At 43.0% G+C, this 19,962-nt stretch overlaps 1 protein-coding gene across 1 annotated transcript; it reads right to left on the reverse strand.

Moving 5' to 3' along the window:
• Positions 1 to 13: 13 nt before the first annotated feature.
• Positions 14 to 16,172, reverse strand: ccdc30 (coiled-coil domain containing 30). Its single transcript, XM_053425806.1, has 28 exons — positions 15,945 to 16,172; positions 14,934 to 15,142; positions 13,177 to 13,359; positions 12,835 to 12,955; positions 12,403 to 12,593; positions 12,078 to 12,164; positions 11,827 to 11,904; positions 11,209 to 11,362; positions 10,688 to 10,759; positions 9,859 to 9,971; positions 9,641 to 9,762; positions 9,340 to 9,532; positions 9,148 to 9,246; positions 8,594 to 8,722; positions 8,355 to 8,492; positions 7,959 to 8,137; positions 6,556 to 6,823; positions 6,168 to 6,290; positions 5,152 to 5,322; positions 4,726 to 4,935; positions 4,273 to 4,430; positions 4,002 to 4,167; positions 3,472 to 3,593; positions 3,155 to 3,296; positions 2,895 to 3,031; positions 2,594 to 2,711; positions 1,991 to 2,055; positions 14 to 1,834 (listed from the first exon to the last, which is right to left on the reverse strand). The coding sequence occupies exons 2-28, from the start codon at positions 14,946 to 14,948 to the stop codon at positions 1,627 to 1,629; spliced, it is 3,762 nt and encodes a 1,253-aa protein (XP_053281781.1). The 5' UTR covers positions 14,949 to 15,142; positions 15,945 to 16,172; the 3' UTR covers positions 14 to 1,626.
• Positions 16,173 to 19,962: the final 3,790 nt, after the last annotated feature.

The raw sequence follows: 19,962 nt of genomic DNA on the forward strand, positions 1-19,962 counted from the left end.
CAAGTACTCAGTTTATTTATTTGCTTTTATTTATGAAAATAATTTTGTTGAAAAAAAAAATATTTACACAGCTACATCACAATTTACATGTCTGTCGCGTTATAGGCTTTTGTTGTTACACGTGTTCACGCAGGCAGCAGCAAGACAAAGTGGAACACTTCATCATTTCAGGCACATTGAAAACAAAATAGACTACAGAGCATCCACTGTATAAAACCATTACTGACACACAGCATATTAAAAGTGGTGATTAATGCCATGTATAAAACTCAACTCTCTGCTTTGTGGCTAAAGTACAAGTACTTTGTGATTGAGCGCCCCCTGGAAGAAACCCTTGAGGTTGTAAAAGAAACAAACAGCTCTGAAGGCTCAAAATAGACCAAACTAACTTCTGGACTTCTGTGGCTTTTCCCACATTTTGGATGTTTTCTTTTTTCAAACCACAAGCCAAGCTGCACGATGTAAATACTGGAGTGGCTGCAGCTGACCCGCTCCTCAGAAAGGAGAAGGACCGTTTACCACACAGTGTCATGTTAGACAAAGTGGGTCCACAACTGTATCAATGTGTAAAGGTTTGTTTGACACAGTAAAACCATAAACATACAACACCTCAGGCCTTTTTTCATAGAAAACACTGCCCAGATTCAATTTAGCTGGGGGGGGATATATGTGCCGCTGAAATCTCACTGCTACATTTTCTCAAATGTAAACACAAGTCAAACATCTTATAAAGTGCTCAGTTTAAACTCATTCAAATCCACAGGTGAAGCGTGTGTTTGACATTTACTGCACTAGTGTGGAGTACAGTGTCTTAACCTGTATCTTTACGTAAAAAAAAGAAGAAGCAATATCCTTCCCATGAAACAAAACAAGGCTTTCAAAGAATCCAGATTTGCCATGATTTACTGCTGTAAACAACTGACCTGGGGCCTGTACTACAAAGCAGCACGATCTATGGTTATCGAGCTAACGTCAGGTTTAACTGTGAGTAGTCAGTAAATAAGGTTAAGTTCAAGATACAGAATCAAAAACTCAACTTTCTATATGGTTCTGACTTAGTGGCGTAAGTAACGACTCCACCTCTTCCACATGAACAAGCTCATAGCTGGATAAGAAAACCCAGAGTCAAGTTGATAACCAGCGTCATAGTACAGGTTATCCAGTCTGATGTCAGGTTAAGAGAAGCTGGATAACACAAACGTATCCAGTGGATGTTGAACTCGCTTCGGACTACAGGCCTCAGCTCTCCAGGTGTATGAGCACGTACAAACAATATTGTGTCTCTTTTCATCCTGTTCCCTTTCAACAATGTCACCCAACATTTGATTGACACTTACACTGGCTTATCTTTTTTCGATACAATGCATTTTTCGTACCTGGATCAAAATGCAGCACTTGCAAGTCAAACAAGAATCTTCGTTGCAATACAAAAGTGATATCACCCTGAGCAGAACTCTTTATTACTCTATTGAAAATTATTGATTATTATAATCAATTCAACATATCTTTTCACTCTTTTTAAAATCTGAGGTGGTGAATACGAAGTGCTTTAAACAGACGTTGAGCTACAGCACACGTTCCTGCTGGGGGGTTGCTGTTGCAAACACAGCCGCAGTCAGAACGCTTTCATACCTTGTCACCGTTATTAGAGCTCTCCTCGGAGCCCTTGGCCTCCGGCGAAACCAGAGGAGAGGTGAGATTCAGGTAGCCCTGCTCCGATAGCTGGTGTGAGGAGACAGAAGCTCGAGTGCTGTCCATCGCCGCACGGTCGCCAACCTTCCCACGGCAGATTTTGTCCAGGATGTCCAGTGGGTCGCAAGAACCTGACATCAGACTGGGGACACGAATATGAGAAATTAAGGAAGTAAAGCCACAAACAAGCAAACACGTCTGTGTGAATGCAACCAGTGTGTGATATGACAAGTGTATTTAATACATTTTCTATCATCGTCCGATATGAAGCTAAAGCAAAAACGATGACCTGCTTTACCTTAGCGTAGATGCATGTAGGATGCTGTCACAGAGACTTTCAGAGGGGTGAACTTTGTTGGCATTCTGTTGAGCATATTCACCATTAACAAAACACACAAACAAAAGAAGACACATCACCCATTTTATACTAAGACATTTCTCTTAAGAAAAGAGCTGCAGCTGATCTGCCACAACCATTTTCAACTCAAAGAGACATTATGCTCATATTCGGGTTGAAACACTTGGTTTTGGCTCTGACTGTTTATTTGGTCCACTCTGATGTAATTGGTCCACCTCTTCTCGCACATACAGAAAATGTTGCCCTTCACTCAGGCTTTACCTGGTAGACGCTAGGTGTGTATTGGTATCAGTCAGACTACTAACGAAGCAGTTTTTCTGGGGAAACCAGCTCCCTTTATTACAGACTGTGGTTTGTTTTGCAGACCTTTTATACACACGCACACAACTTTATAACACACTACTAGAGAAAGTGTTAAAACTGAAAAAGCCATATATCGCCTTTAAACTTGCTGTATGAGCTGTTTTTAAATTGTAAAAAAAAAAACACCTGTGAAGTGGCATGTCCCATTATGTTATAAACATATGTGTGCAGTAGTCCTACCTCCATGCTGTAGAATGACTGGGAATTCCTCAGGGCACGTTCTAGGGAACTAACTTGATTGGAGAGCTTCAGGGTGCGATCCTGTAGCTGTCTGTTTTCCACTTCCAAGACGTTGACCCTTGAAAAGATCAATACTCATTCATGAAATGATTGAACTAGTGTGTTCTTAATGTCCTCACTGAAACCCCATGAATTCCTGATTTTTGCTTTTGATAGAAAACATTCATTTTTTTTTTTAAACTTTATTTATTATTTTAGCTCATGATTAATAATTCTGATAATCGAATGTGTGTGAACATACCGGTGTTGAATGGTCGAAGCGGTCCTCATGCCTTTGCTGCCCATGTCTTCTGCGTCACTCATCTTCCTCAGCAGTTCCCTCTTCTCCTCTAAAAGTTTCTCATTCTCCTCCATCACTGTGTGGATCCTTTCCTTCTCCTGTGAGACACCACCAAGGAGACCAGAGGAGGAAATATAACAAAAGAGAGACGTTAGAATTTGTTTTCAAGTTAAAATATCATCATGTGGGATTCAAACGTTATACTGCAAGATGCGTACGACCTTGTGCGAGAGGCTGGAGGCCAACACCAGGTCGTTCTCCAGTTTCTGGATGGTGCAGTCCCTCTGTGCAGTCGCCTTGAGGAAGATCTGTTTGGCCTGACGCAGCTTGGTCTTGTGATGACTCTGCTTTTCGTCGTACTTCCTGAGTTGAGGGAGCAAAGGAACTTAATCACAGGAAAGGCACTAACGTCTCATCCCCCAATTATTGTTGATTATGCTATTACTGCACTGAGCTGATCAAAAAGTATATAGCAAGTACAAGATTTAAGTTCATAATATTGCATTCAATGAAAACACTGGTGTTTCCTGTGTCTCACCTGACGTGCATGTCAAATTGGAGGAGAATCTGCTGAAGCTCCCCTTGCAGCCTGTCACACTCCTGCTGATTGGCCGCCAGCTCCTCCTGCAGTATGTGCCTAGACTTCTGGCTGTCTCTCCCCTGAAAGACACATATAACACACACATGTGGTTATTAAAATTCTAACTGGAATAAGTCAAGTTTGGGGCAAATGTAAAACACAATCATTCCTGGGAACTTTAGACTGACAGGAGGTTGTTTTCATGGTCTTTTTGTCTGTCTCTAAGCAGGACTACTCAAAAACTACCAAAACCATTTCCATGAGAGTTTATGCAGGGGTGGGCCATGACCCAAGGAAGAGCCTATAACATTTTGGAGCAGATCTGGATCAACATTTTGTGTCTTTACTTTACGTGTGAGATGAGGAATGCAAAGTTGAACCTCAAGTACTTGAAAAGACTTAAAGCTAAGTACAAGCTAAGAACCTGCCAAAAGTACGTCACTTTACTGTAGTAGGAATCTAGTGAACTGCTGTACACAGTTCTTTACCTCCTCCCTGGCCTTGCTGAGCTCGGCCTCCAGGATGGCCAGACGGGTGTCCAGCTGCTGGGCACGGTGGCAGAGCTCCGTGTTGGTCCTGGTCAGAGTGGCGTCCTTCAGCCTGAGGGAGCGAACCTGCTGCTGCAGCTCCTCCTCACGCTGCTCCAACAGCTTCCTGAGCGTCAACAGAAAGAGTCGCAATGTTGATTATGGCACAATTACCACAACTGGGACCAAGTGATAGTGGGCAGTGTCAGCAGCATTAGCGTGTGCGTGTGACCTGGTGATGTGCTCCTCATGCTGCTTGGCTCTCAGGGCTGACAAGGTGTCAGACAGGTCCCTGCTGTCCCGCTCCAGGCGGCTGCTCTCGCCGGCCCGAGCCTCCTCCACACGCAGCTGGTGCTGGGCACCTTTAAGATGCTGCTGCAGCTCCAACACCTGCCGTCACAACAGTGTCTCATGATTCACTCAGGGAAATTACACGAAATATGCAGGCCAAAGAAGGGAATAATATGTATGGAGACATTTACAATATTACAACTTTTTCTTAATAGACCGGAAACCACATCTATTAAGAGCTCAAAATGTAGGTTTCTCTAATAATGATTGACAGTTGATCCCCATGGATAAATTAAGGTTGATGGAGGGTAAAGTTGGATCTATTTGATGATAAAATATCCTCGATACAGTAACCCTGGGACCACATGGCACTGATTCTCTCTCCAGCACTGACCTTCTTGTCAGCTGCAATCAGCTGAGCCCTCTCGGCCTGCAGATCCTCCTGCAGACTGGTGGTGGCGCTGCGATTTGTGGAGTTGCGTGCCAACTCCAGCTCAAGCTCCCTGATTTTCTGCTGTTGCCGTTCGCTCTGAGCCGACTGAGTGTGGAGAGTCTGCTCCACCTGCACCAGCTTGGTCTGGACCTGCTTCAGCTCTGCACAAAGCTAAAGAAAACACATGCGGCACATGAGTATGAAAAAAAAAAAAATAGATGTCTAACACCACTGTCACAGCTATTCCGCAGCACCTTGCTTCACTGTTAAGGCTGGTGTTATAACTTCATGTTTGCTCATGGTAATTTACTTTCATCATGAGTTGACAGAGAAACTAAGAGAGTGATTAAGAGGTCAATTCCGAGTGTTTGGTAATCAAACACCAACCTTGAGTTTTTCCTGGTCCAGCAGGGTGTTGTGTCTCTTCAGGTCCATGTTCCTCTCTTTCTCATAGCGCAGCTCTCTCTCTGCTGAGGTGAACAGGCTCTGGGCCCTCTGCAGGTCCTGCTTCATCTGTTTGGCCTCCTCTGTCCTCTGGTTCAGCACCGAGTCCTGGGACTGAAGGAGAAAATTAGAGACGAGGTTCAGACAGGTTCATGCTCCAGGGGAGTTCAGATCAGTACACATAGCCTGAAGTGTCTTCAGCTTCAGAAAAGATTTGTTTTATTTTAAATCCTTACAAATCACTACAGTTGGGAGGCCCTAAGCTTTTCTGATAACCATCAGAATTTATTATGAACGGAAAACAGAGAAGATATTACAAGTTAAGCTATAAATGTTAAAAACATTTATTTGCATTTTATCCAAATCACCAATTGTCAGTTGTATACTCCCTTAAATATCGATGAATAATGTTGCTGTAGTGATTTTAAAACTAAAGCAACCAAAAGACAACTGGAAATCAAAATGCTGAACAGGCCTTGCCTTAATTAGATTGAATTGCAGAAACTGCATTGCTGTCACGTTCAGATTTTATAATACTTTCACAAAAAAAAAAACTACATTTGCATGTAAATATACTAACAATACTTGGACAAATTTCCTGCACTCCAGCTTCAGCTCTTCTCCTCACACTCACGCAGCTTCTGTGCACATGTGAAACATCTGCTCTACGAATTCTCCTCTGCTGTTTAAATTGGAAAATAAATGAAATAGCCAAGCCCTCATGTGGGTGCCTTTGCTTTGCCTCTATAAGAGTCCTGTACGGATAAGAGCTGAGGCACAGGAAATCTGTCCAAGCTAAAAAATATCTGAGTGCACCAGCAGAGCAGATGTAAACACAAGCAGAGGCTATGTGAGTAGGAGTGCAGGGTTTTGAATGAGAGCATTACATATTCTGAGAATGAAATCAATAAGTCCTCCTCTAAAACCAGGGGACATAGTTGTGTACGTGTCATACGTACTTTGATGTGTGCCTGGGCTTCTTTGACCTGAGCCTGCAGGGCCAGTTGGTGCTGCAGGGCCAGCTGCCGCTCCTCTCCCAGCTTGTCCTGCATATGATTCAGCTCCTGTTTCAGACATGAAAGCTACAAACACCACAACACATAAATGAATTCTACAGGATCGTTACGAGCAGGTCAACACTGATCTGCTACAGAAACATGACTTTTCCCTGAGGATCTGGTGCCTCACTCAAAATACATCAATAAAACACAGCATCACGTTGAACCTGAGCAGCAATGCTGAAGAACATCCTCTCTACTCAGCCCTGTTGTTTCAATTGGTGGATATCTATCTACCTGAACAGTCAGACAAAAAGATTTCACACACCCCAGCAAAAAGGTCACATACCTGATCCAAGCTTTCATCCTTGGTCCTCTCCACTGGACTTAGTCTAGGTTCAGTATGAGCAGTGTGCAGTTCCAGCTTCTGGCTGCTACTAAGTGCTTCCTTTGTGGAGGCGAGCTGCTCTTGATGCCACTTGAGCTGCTCATTGAGACGCTCGGTCTTGAGCTCCAGTCTCTCTCTCTCCCCCACAGCTGCCAGCTTCTCCTGGACACTGGAGCTCAGCTTGGCCTGCAGCTCTGCACTCTGCCGCCGCTCAGAAACCATTTCATCCCTGGAAAACATGCACAGTCATTCCACACAAGTACGAGCCGGTGTTCCAGTCCTACTTTATGACTAGCCCAACTCAATCTCAATCTATTTCAATGCACATGAAATCAGCAGTGGGTTTGTTAGTGCTGGTGCCTCCAGATGATTATTCAGAAAATGCCCAAGACATTAATGGGGTCATCAGCAGTCACATGACTAAACCTGGGTTCCATTTCCCTGCTTCTCCAACCAACTTCCATCTATAAAAAACTGTAGAAAAATAAAGCTAGAGCAGCTCTACAGTTCTCAAATCACTTCCCCATAGAACATTTTAATAACAAACCTGCGCTTGTGTGCCTTTGCCAACCAGTACCATCTGAGTCCACATACATTCTTTAAAACTTATGAGGTCACTGAGACCTTTGAGCACTAAAGTCAAATCAGTTCATCTTTGAGTCGAAGTTACAACTGGTCAACAATTTGAAAAGATACCTAAAAGCCAGACTTGAGATACGAAAACCTATTTTGTGAGCCACTAAGACCTTGACCTTTGACCACTTCATTAATTTGCTTTTACCCAACCCATGAGTCTCATGTGAACATTTGTGCCACATTTGAAAGGATTATTTCGAGGCGTTAATAAGGATTTGCACATGGGACAAAGGGTGACATTGATCTTGACCTTCTTGATCAGTTACTCAGTGAGTCAAATTAATCTTTGATATATTTCCTCAAGGTGTTCCTGGGATGTTACATTCGCAATACCAAAAATGTCCTTTTTTCTGTCAGAAAATTCTAATCAGATCAAGTGAATGTTTGTACCAATTTTGAAGTGAACCCCTCAAGGCGTTCCTAAGTTATCATGTTGACAAGAATGGGACGGACAGAGAGATGGACAGACAACATGACGCCTCTGGCCACTAGCTGTCGCCGGCGCTGAGGCATAAAAAGTGAGGTGAGCGTGCAGAGAACCCAGAGAATACTAAACGACAATACCCACCCCTGCCACGGGAATTAATCTGCAAAATCTAAATAGTTTTATGCCTTTACTGTTTATTGAGTCTTTTGTTTATGTGAGAAGGATAAAAGGACATGTCTCAGAAATACTACTGCCTAAGCAGTTTTTGTGTACTGCAGATGAAGTCTGGACTGACTCAGACCTCAGGGTGTTGTGTGCCGTCTGGAGGCTGCGGAGTTCAGCACTCAGTCGGTCAGCCTGCTCCTGCAGCTGCTCCACCTGAAGCCTGTTATCCTTCAGGTCCTCATGGGTCCGGTTATTGTCCTTACGGTGCTCCAGCTCGCTCTGGAGTCGACTGTGGGCGCGCTCCATCTGGGCCAACTGACAGGAACAGAGTCCAAGACGGAAGATGGAGAGAAACTTATTTTAATAGAGTACATGTCAAAATGATGCATGCAGCAGTATTTCTGAGACTGGTCCCTTTAAGATTTATGTTTATTGGCTTTACTGGTCATTTCTAGTGGTGCATTTCAATTCTTTATACTTTTTAGATTTTTACATCAACTCAACTATGTCCTGTGATGTTAATTGTACAAACCTTTTCTTCCAGAACTGCTTTTTCCCCTTTGACCTGTGTGAGGCTCTTGATGAGCGTTTTCCCTTGTTGACATTCCGTCTGAAGGCTGTTGACCTCCAGCCTCAGCTTCTTCAGCTCTCGCTCACCTATCTGCAAAGCCTTTGGTGTGGAGAATGAAGGAATCACATGCAGTTACTGTTTGGTTTATAATAACAACTGTGCATCAGATCTCGACTTCTGTTTGCGTTTACATTTTTTACCCCTTTGTCTTTCTTGAGGGCAGCCTGAGCAGCACTGAGGTCCACCTCTAACTGTTTCCTCCAGTCCTTCTCCTCAGTCAGCCGTGCCTCCAGCAGAGCCAATCTCTCCTGGCTACTGTCCCTCAAGTGCTTCACACACGGCATGAAAGGAGATTGCAGAGTGTTTACAGGTTGCATTGAGCAATGGAAAGTATTATAACCTCTTCTAATGCTTTAAATTTTTACATTTAATGTCGTGGTATGGCAGAAACGGAGATAGAGCTATGTAGTAAGATTTAAATTGAGGAGTATTAGTCATAATAAAATTAATTATAATAAACTTTATTTTGTCTTTTATTCAGTAAGAAATGCAGCTCAAGGTGCTTTACAATGAATTTACATAAAAGCTAAAGAAATGTTTCTGATTCTCATGCAATTCTTTTAAAACCCACTTAATTTTAAATTTGTACTATTGGCATTAAAAGCATTCAGACTTCAGAGGGAGTTGAATTATTCCCGGTCTTTCTAGATAAACTACTGTGATATAATCACAGCGGAAACATTCCAGATCTTACCAGCTGTAGGTAGGACTCAGTGCTTTTGACCTCTTCTCCGTTCCTCATAATTTTTTCATGGGTGTCTTGGTTCTTCAGCTCTGCCTCCAGGCTTCTGATCTGTACGACCAGTTCAGATTATTTTCTCAGCAATTAGAGAGCAATCTTATGTCACATTGAGAAAATAAGCTAGAATTAAGTGTTGCTCATTACCCTCCTGTGCAGCCCCTCCAGTTCCCCCTCATGGCGATGACTCTCCTCCTTTTTGGCATTCTGGGCTTCCCCCAGCAGGGCCTCCAGCTCCTCGTTCCTCTCCTCCAGCTCTTCCTGTTGCTTGCGTAGCCTCTGGAGTTGCCGCTGCAGCTCTCTGACCTGCACGAGCCCATCTTCCAACGCCTCGTGACACCTAACGGCAAATGATGATGATACAAGTCAGAAATTAGATGGAGGGAATACTCTGGATGAGAACCTAATTTCAAATATTTTGAAGTAGTTGAAGATTTAATTTATGAACCGTTTGTGAATGAGATCCTTTTCCTGAGCTGATGAGGCTGACAGATTGTTTTGTGGTTCGATGCAGATGCTTTTTCGATCCTCCTCAGCAACAAATTCTTGGTCTGCGTCATTTATTGTCAACTGAACCAACACAACAACAAACAAACCCAAGCAGCTGTAACAACTTCTGGTTTTTTCAAATTTTTTACTATGGTGATAAATTCAGTTAATATCTACCTGAAGTAGATTTTTCTTCTCAGATTCTTTGGTGCGCACTCTCTCCCTCAGAGCTCTGTTCTCAACATCTAGTCTCTCGTATTGCTCTTTCGCTTGCTGCAGCTTCATCAAATCTATGGAAAGAAAAAAAAAAACATTCAGAATATGACAATATATGTAAGTGTAACCTCAAACACCTATAGAGTACAGAGGTTGAAAAAGGCAAGTGGTCAAATTGTCAAGAACGTTGGATGTGATAAAAAGCAGGAGATTTAAAATTTAGTAATAACAGCAAACCCCATAATGCATTTCAACTTACTGATAGAATGAGTATTACATCGGTCTGGTTATGTGACAGTTGTTTAAATTTGTTGTGTCTTTTATGCCTTTTATTTTAATATATGACTGAGCCTCTTCAAAAAGACAAAGACCTCGCTCAGACCTGGTATTAACATTTGTCCTCAGTGATCCGTTCAGATGTAGACAGCAGCAAGTACAAGTCTGAATGGATGAATGTGACCAGGATCATTTTGTTGTGTGGACACATCTGAAGGACAATCTACTCAGATGATGTCTCCTATTTGTTTGTTGCCCTCACCACAGTATCAATATGACATGAGTGATACTTCTTTCAAATGGGTGTGAACACATGTAGCAGATCTAAATGGGGCATAAGATTCAGACAAAATATTGCCAGAAAGGGAGACAGGGGGAATATTTTTGAAGAATAATAATAATAATAATAATAATAATAGAATCGCCACTGGTGAGAGACATGTGAAAGTAAATCAAGTTCCTACTCAGGTGGTGTCTCTTGCAGTATTTTACGTCACACCCACGTCTGTCTCACCACAGTGTTTCAGTTTGTCCACTTCCCTCCTCAGGTTTTCTACTTCTTGGACCATTCCCTGAAGCCCAGACCCTGAGATTATAAGAAAACCTTAAACTCTATGAAGCAGATGATATGCTGTCTAACAATCAATGTCTTTTAAAAGTTTATTTCTCATCTGCTCAGAACTAGTTCCTGCAGTTTGCTACATTAACTCCCCAGTTCCACAAACATACCCTGATTAGAAAATAACTATTTCTGTAAATCTGTAGTCTTATAACAGTATGTGGTAATGCAAACATTTTAAAAAGGTTGGAGGTAACAATGTGTGCAACAACATTACATGTGCAGCCCCAGTGCATGAATGCACTGTAACATTCATAGTAACTGCTATCATGTGTGTTTCTTATAACCACTAACATAGCAATGTGTAGAGATAATTGTTAACTGTAAGTGTATTCAGTCTTAAGAAACATCAATACAACATTCAAAGTCTACTCATGATTCTTTCACGGATACACATTGTTATGTCTGTAACATACCATTTGAGTCCGGGCTGTTTTTGGCCACATCCAGCTCATTGGTGAGTCGACGGATATCTTGATGAGCCATCGCCAGCCTCCTGGACGCCTCCTCCAGGTCCCGCTCCAGCCGCTGGCGCTCATTCCGCTCTTGTGAAATCTCCTCGCTGTGGGCCTGATGTTTGAGAATCAGTTAGGGTTGGTGTGTAGTGGGAGGAGTACAGCGGGAAAGAATACTGGGAGCAAATAAAAAGGGGGCCCATGCTGTTTTGAGAGACATGCATTGTGGAGGTGGAGATTCATCACCGCTGCAGGCCTGGAAAGGAGCGAGGGGCAGTGAGTGGACAGTCTCATCCAAGCAGTGGGACAAAAAGTACACATGCGACATGCTAGTACTGCTCTGCCTAGACACCATTTTTTGTACACTCATTTGTTTTTAGAAAATTGAATTGGCAGGCACGTTACAGAGACAAGCGAGGTTGTCTGCATCATGGTGGCAGTGCTGCCTTCAAGGCACCTTTTTCAGTGTGGAATTTCAAAAAGGTAAAACCAGTTGTAGATAAGCCAGTGATGCCCTAGTTTGATCACAACACTGGTGTTAGTTACGGAGTTAGTATACGCTGCGAGGTGGAGACCTACAGGGGTAATATTGTGCTTGCTCTGACCAGACCTACGCAGCCCGAACAGCTTCTTCCACGGACTCTGCGTTGGGCACTGCTAAGAGGAAACACCAGTGTGGGTAGAATCACAACAGACAGTAAATAACTACCAAACTTTCCTTATACTTTATCTGGAAACAAAAACTTAGAATTTGTCTTTTTCTTCACAACCTTAAATCAAACAGACTATTTTGAGGAGTTGTAGCCAGGGCACAGTGAGAGTCAACTCACCTTTGTCATGTTATCTAGGCTCTTCTGCATATGCTCCCTCCGCTGCCGCAGCTCGTCGCCCATCATGTGGTGAATGTGTTGCTGTCCCTAAGGCCATGGGAAAAAGAGAGACTCACTTCACCATGTTCACGAGGCCTCCGGATTTGCCTTGGATAGTTCACCATGAAGTATGAAAATATTCCATGATTGAAGACAGTGATGGTGGAAATTGACTTTACATACTATATAAATTATTTAAATATTTCAAAGTGGTTATATGTGATAGCCAGCCATGAACAACATATCATGAGGAACAGTCCCCTGATGATGTAGGACAGGTCTTTACCTGGTGGGGGCCCTCCACTGAGTTTCCAGTCAGGTTCTGACTTTCCAGTCTCCTCTCAGCCGCCTCCAACCTTTCCAGCAGCGTGGCCCTCTCCACCAGCAGGTAAGCAACCTGCTCACTGGGACTGCTCAAGCCTATCTCCACTAGGTCCTCCTGGGCCAGCATCTCTGCCAGCTCTTTGGCCTGACTCTCTGAAGTAAAGGTTTACACTGGTCAGTTGTTGGTGCAGCAGGTGGAAGAATAAACATTTAGGACCAGACAGAGCAACAACAAATTAGCAGGAAACTCTATATGACAGATGATGGAGCATTCGTGGCAAATACAAATTATTAGCTTAGATGTTTTAAGAACATCCTGCTAAGAAACTCTGGCGATCCCAGCAACGCTACAACCCAAAGCAAAGAATACTAAATACATCTGCACTGACTTCACCTTGTTGCTGTCTGGTTTGGTGAAGCTCGTGTCGCAAGTGTTCATTTTCTCTTTCGTAGTCGGCAGTCAGACACTCCCGCTCTTCCAGCAGACCACGAATATGTGCAACATAGCTCTCCACCTGACGAACATGAAGAGAAAAAACACAAGATACATTTCATCTGTGAATTCAGTTCAAAGAACAATGATGGAATATTTTTATCGTAGCCCACTCATAACTATAGCAGTTAGATTTCAATGAAACTGGATAGTTGGGAAACTTCGAATCACACAAACTTTAGGTTGATGGGTCTGTAACACTTTTGCAGCTGTTGGTGAACTTAAAACACTGAAGGGTCTCACCTCCGTCATCTCATTGGCCTGCTGGGTCCGTAATGTCTGCAGCTCCTGTGTGACTGACCGAAGCTTCGTCTCACCTCGGAGCAGCTGCTGCCACAGATGACACTGCCGCTCCTCCGCACTGGCTGCCGGAGCCAAGCCATCCTCCTGAAGCCGCATGGAAATCTGGTCCAGCTCCGTCGGCAGCTGAGGACCCAGAAGAGGGGCTGAATGTTATGGGATCTGATATCGTGTTGATCAGTTCACTGTTGAGCTCTTGTATTAAGTGGCATCTTGTAAGGATGAATACCAACAGCCTAAACGTGTAAATGTGTAGCCTTGGGCACACGGCTTGTTATTCTGTAAAGCTTTGCTTATTATAGCACAGCTGTTCTTCAGCTCATGCTTCACGTGGCGACAGGCTTATAAAATTCCATGGCTTCATAGTCTCAAATGTCTTCATCTTTTGCATGTACTGTGGTGTTGTAGTCTTGTACAGGCTGGTTTTTCCCACCACCAAGTCAGAGGGAATGTTTCAACCCTCTCCATTTGTTTGTTTGTAATTAACAGCACACAAAAGCTATGTCATACATTTCCATGATTCCAGGATAGGGTATGGGTCAGGGAAGAACCCATTAAACTTGGTGCAGATCCATATCAGGGGTGGATCCAGGATTTCCTTCACTTTTCCTTCACTTTCTTAACCTTTGCTAAATAAGTGCTTTTCAACAACTTCACAGTTTTCCCTGAAAATAAATCATGGATCTTTATTTAAGAAAGCTGGTATGAAATTTTTTGCAGCTTGAATGAAATAGAAAAGGGTCCAATGGGCCTTGGCAGAGGTATGCGCTCTACAGAGTCCATTCTAGCTCTAATATGTCACTCCATTAAACCTGCAACATAAGCAAAATATTCGTTTTATATCAATATTTGTTTCTTACTTGCGCCGAACAATGATACAACAAACTATCCTGCAAACTACAGCATTGACACAAGCGTTCAACATCAAGGCCGCCAGCCTCGCAGGAAACTGATCTGATCATGAGTGACACACAGGACACGGACACAACTTCAGTGTGGCATGCCAGCGCTAAACACCTGTTACTGAATTCAATACTGTGCTGTGTAGGGCTGTAACCTGAGCCGGCCCCTCCATGGAGCATTTAGACCACTACAGGAGCAATTACAGCTCCAACAACATGCCACATATTGTCTCCAGCTCAGGATCGGGTCACCCGTCGCTGGTTTACTTAAACATCACACAAACTGCTCCGTCCTCTTGCCATTGTCAAACAACACAAGATCAAAGATTATCGTGGTAAAATTGTCATCAATAATAATCTGACAAAGATCCAATTTATATCAATAAAATGCGTATACATTGTGCAGGAACAGTAAGGAGGTATAACACAGGACTGATCTATGTTTATCAAGTGTTTGTCATTCTCTGCCCAAGAAGAGGAGTTTAAACCACACCTTCACGCTGGGGCAAAAATCCAGTCATTAAGTGTAAAAGGAATAAAAATGTAATCTTTAATCGCAAAAGCTAATGATCTCAACTGATATGAGGATCATTTTTGGTCACATCCCAACAGCCCTAGCAAAAAGATAAACTAAATAAGAGAACAAGAGGAAACTGATAATAATAACTCAAAACAATGTCACTGTTTTGTGTAGATTGAAATAGTTTGTTAAAGTTAAATAAAACATGTCTGCTGTCGAAAACTAAAACAAAGCATGTTAAAAGTGTTATCTGTGAAGAAATTAAAGCTTAAAGTTACCTCATCATGATCCATGGTCCTGTGTTAGGTGTATCAAAGCTGCATGTGAGTGGTGGACTTGTTCCTCGGTGGTGGAAACAACGCAGCCTACATGGTATCGACACAGAACCAGTCTCGATTTGCAGCGATGATCAGCACGTCCTCATACTCCATCACTCCCGTTGTTGTTACAGCTCGTCCATGACAACGTCCCTCGTCCACGTGTTCAGCTGTAAAACATAACAAACTTTAGAACAATGCTGTCAGGTCGTGTCAGAACTTGCAGGCGCGTGAATTGAGATTTGACTGAAGCTCCCCCTTTCCCCAAAGTAAGTGCACACACCCAGAGTAGCAGATGAGCTTCGTTGGATCACCTGAGGCTATGCAAAGCTTCATGCTGACCCGCTATCTGCAGCAATGTTATCATGGAGTGTTTTACATGATGGACAGTAGCAGCTCAATCTCCTGCGCAGGCGTCTTCCTGACTCTGGTGCATATAGTAAAGCAACAATGCTTTCTTACAATGTGCAGACAACTGTTAGTACTGTTATGGATAAAGGACGACTTTCACTTTATGTGGGACGATCGAAGACCTTTAAATCCAAGCCGAGCCCTCTGCCCCAAGATGTCGGACGAGGAGGAGCAAATGTTTTTATGTCGGACAACAGCCACTTACTCGCATTCCTTTCTGACCACGCAGGCTCATTATAAGTCACAAAGATGTCCGTGGCTTAAATGTCCCCGCTCCCGTTAAACTGCTTGGTGTTGACCCGCTTGTAAAGAACCGAGCTGATAACAGGGACGAGCCGCAGCGGGAGCTAGTTAGCGAAGTTTGAGGCAAAGTTACCGTGGGTTCGGTCCACACACGGCTAGCTGGCTAACGGTAGCCATGGCTCTCGCCAGTGGCCGCTCGGCTCGGTCCGGGGTCGGCCCTGGGGGTTTCTGTGTGGGGCCCGGATACTCCAGCCTCCCCACTGGCTCCCTGGAGGTGATGGAGCTCAACACCACCTGAGCAGATAAAGTTTGACTCACCTTTAAAGCGGCAACAGCGACATGAAAAGCTAAACGGTGTTATTTAGTGGCACCCGAGCTGAGTGTGGAGCCCTCCTTACCGTGCCGCTGATTGGCTTATCCTGTAAATGTCTCTACTTGTAGCCAATGACCACTCTTCGTGCCTAATCCTGGTCCAATCAGAGGCAGGGCAGATGCGGAGATTCGCCCATCTCGGGTAGGAGGAAAATAAAGCTCGAGTACAGGCGTGGTTGAGGGAACTGGCTTCTACTGCTACCTAGGCAACGGATCATACCATTCGGAGGAGACATAGGGGACAACGGATCATACCATTCGGAGGAGAGACAGGGGACAGCCACACTCAGGGTTGACAGATCTGCTGCGGCTTTCCCTCAGAATTTACACTGTGTATTGTTATCTTTGTACAATAATACACATTTCTAAAGAACATCTGCAGCAGACATTGGTTATTTATTGTCGTTGATATGCCGTTCATATAAAGTTAATATATTCCAAAAGCCTCTATAGCGGTCAAACCAGTTAGGCCTCATTGATAGACCATGTTAGCTGCCAATTTGTTGCATTTTGCATTAATAGATCACTACAAACAGTACACGTCTTCTTAAATAGACCTAAAATCGACTTTAGACAGAAAGATGTTAAGGATCTCCAGTACTAAGAATCTAAAACAATAAAAATTAACTCTGAGATGTTTTTGAAATCCGACCTTCAAAATCATACTCTCATGCCATGTGTAAGGTAGGGCAGTCGGTGGATGAACAGAATGTGTGTCCATTCATCGTTGAGGAAGATATCAGGAAGTCCTACTGACAAACATTGTTGTGCATTTTAAAGAACAAAGTATTTTCATGTGAGAGAACAAGCATTTCAATGAAAACTAGGGCTGCGCAAAATGATCAAAATGTCATATCCTCTTGTAGAAGTCATTTCATATCCAGTTAGTCATATGTATTGTAATTGGTCATCCGTCTTCGTGATTCTTTAGGTTTTGTTTGAGCTCTGAGCTGTATTACTCTCATCCATAGACACCTATGAAGGTATTTTCTGCTGCAAAACACTTGTGCCATGGAATTTGTGGTTGTAGAAAATCGTCTTTTCTTAAATATTCTCCATACAGTGTGACATGAACCTCTTGGTAAAATAAATTTAAACTATTTAAGTCTGAATTTTGTTTGGAAATATCCTGGGTTGTATAATGTTCACATGTTCGTTTGTGATGAAATACTGCGGCTAAGAGTTACACGACGAAATGAACAATGTATTTTGTTTCATTTATGTATACATGCATATGTATATGTATATAAACATATATGTAAATATATATATAATATATATAATATATATAATATATATATATATATATAAATACTAAGACAAGAAGGTGATAAGACAGGAGCCATTAAAAAAATTAAAGATCAGATGCTGCAAGAATGACGCAATTAAAAGTCTACCAAAATGAAACGTCCTGTTTTTATTTACAGAAATAAATGATCGCAAAACTTCCTCATCAGTAGGTGGTTATATCACCATAGCAACCAGATGCTAAGATTTGAAATAGAAGATTATTTTGATTGACAGGGACACTCTCTCAATACCTCCTTTGATGCTTTGATGAACAGCATCAAAGTTGGTATTTTGATAGGAGACCTGTGATTGGCTGTTGATTGCTTTAAATACTGTTAAAGTTTAAGACAGTTGCTATTGCACTCTGACCTTGACTGAGGTAAGTCATGTCTCACTCTCTCTCTGTATTTACCCAGCATGCTAACCAATACAATTCAGGCTCATTATTCAAGTTTGAAATTAAACCACTGTATAATATGAAGCTTCTGCTGTTACATGTTGATAATGTGCTGTTTTCTGTTGCTTTTATGACAAATGTGAAAATATTGTTGCTGGCTTCTTTTATGTTTTCTGCTGCTTATCTTAATGGGTGATATGTGTTAACGTAATGCTAAGTAGCTTTAAGTCGCCGAGGCCAGGCAGAGCGAGGCATTGTGGACAAAACACCTGTAGCACCAGGAAATGTTCCCATTTCACAGCTTATTCTACCAAACGATGTGTTTTGTAACATTGGGAAGACTAACCTTGGTGTTTAACTTTAGTATTTAAGAACAGGTAAAAAAAAAACAGCTTCCATCACTGCCAATCAAATTCAGATTCAAATTCAAATCGAAGGGACTTGGTGCCATGATGATTGATGAAGGAAGTTTTATTTCCAAAAAAATTTACTGGTGACTTTTTGGTTAATGTGTAGTTTGAATGTGTTGAAGGACAAGTTGACGGAAGCTTAAGTTAATGCTAGGAGCACATTACATGAGGTGTGTAGCTCCTTTAAGGAAAAAAACAATCCCTCTCCATTGGGTCTAATGTTATTTCTGGAAGGAGCATCAACTTGCATAACTTGCTCACACGGCCCCATTTTTTTACTCTCACAAATTTCAAATATATCTGTGTGTCCGGCAAAGTCTTGGAATTCTCCCGATGTCTTTATTTCACAGATAGGACTTATAGTTTCTGAATTATAGTTGTTTGAGTGGTGCACTCAGAGTTTAGATTTCTCTCTTCCCAGTGAGGAGAGAGCGGTTGCATTCAGTTGAGTTTCCATGGCAACCAGATACACACGTAGCAGGAGGGGAGTCTCTCTCTCTCTCTCTCTCTCTCTCTCTCTCTCTCTCTATCTATCTCTCTCGCTCTCTCTCTCTCAATCTCTCACTTAAACCAGCCAGTCTGTCTCTCTCTCTCTCTCTCTCCTTCTCTCTGCGGGTGTCTCTCTATCTGTGTCAATTGTTTTATATTGAATGTTTGATTGATCAAATTCACCTAAATCTTACACACTATTTCATCTTGTCACCTGCAGACATAAAGCCTTTTGACTTCAAGTTCCAGACAAGAGCAGAAACTTCTTCGGAAAATAGTGCATCAACTCATCCAACAGCTTCTTCAAAAGATAGATCTACTCTCTGTGGTGAACCATGGAGAAACCAGATATTCTGAAGATCCTCAATGACGAACTCCTCACAGCCTACAGGAAGATCAATGCTCTTAAGGATGAGGTGTGGCAGCTGCAAGACCAGCTTCAAGACAGAGATGAGTTCATAAAGATGGCGGTGGAGAAGGAGAAGGAGAAGGAGAAGGAGAAGAGGAAGGAGATTGAGACCGAGACCGAGAAGGAGAATGAGATCCAGGCCCTGACGGAGAAGGTGGAGCAGCTGGAAAACCAGCTGAAAGAGAAAGATGTTGTCATAGCGAAGGAGGTGAAGAAACGGCGCGCTCGCCTCAGGGCCTATCTCGACTGCCTTGCTGAGCTAACTGACTGTCAGGCCAAGGTTAAACTGATGGAAGCAAGGCTGCACCAGGAGCCACCTCAGCCTGATACAGGATGTAGCAGTGAGGTGGAGGTGGAGAAGGAGAAGGAGAAGGAGAAGGAGAAGGAGAAGGAGAAAGAGAAGGAGAAAGAGAAAGAGAAGGAGAAAGAGAAGGAGAAAGAGAAGGAGAAAGAGAAGGAGAAAGAGAAGGAGAAAGAGAAAGAGAAGGGGAAAGAGAAAGAGAAAGAGAAAGAGAAAGAGAAGGAGAAAGAGAAGGAGAAGGAGAAGGAGAAGGAGAAAGAGAAAGAGAAGGAGAAGTACAAGGACAAGGAGAAGGACAAGGAGAAGGAGAAACTTGTGACGATCTACAATGTCGAAATCCTCCGAGCCAACAGGAACATTTTGATTCTTAAGGAGGAGGTGTGGCGGCTGGAAAACCATCTTAAAGACAGAGATGATATCATAAAGATGGCGGTGGAGAAGGAGAAGGAGGAGGAGAAGGAGACGGAGAAGGAGAAGGAGACCGAGAGGGAGATGGAGACGGAGAAGGAGAATGAGATCCAGGCCCTGACGGAGAAGGTGGAGCAGCTGGAAAACCAGGTGAAAGACAAAGATGTTGTCATAACGAAGGAGGTAGAGAAAGGGCATGCTCGCCTCAGGGCCTATGTTGACTGCTTGGCGGAGCTCACTGACTGTCAGGCCAAGGCTAA

The sequence above is a fragment of the Pleuronectes platessa genome, chromosome 6 (assembly GCF_947347685.1).
Source record: "Pleuronectes platessa chromosome 6, fPlePla1.1, whole genome shotgun sequence".
NCBI lineage: Eukaryota > Metazoa > Chordata > Actinopteri > Pleuronectiformes > Pleuronectidae > Pleuronectes > Pleuronectes platessa.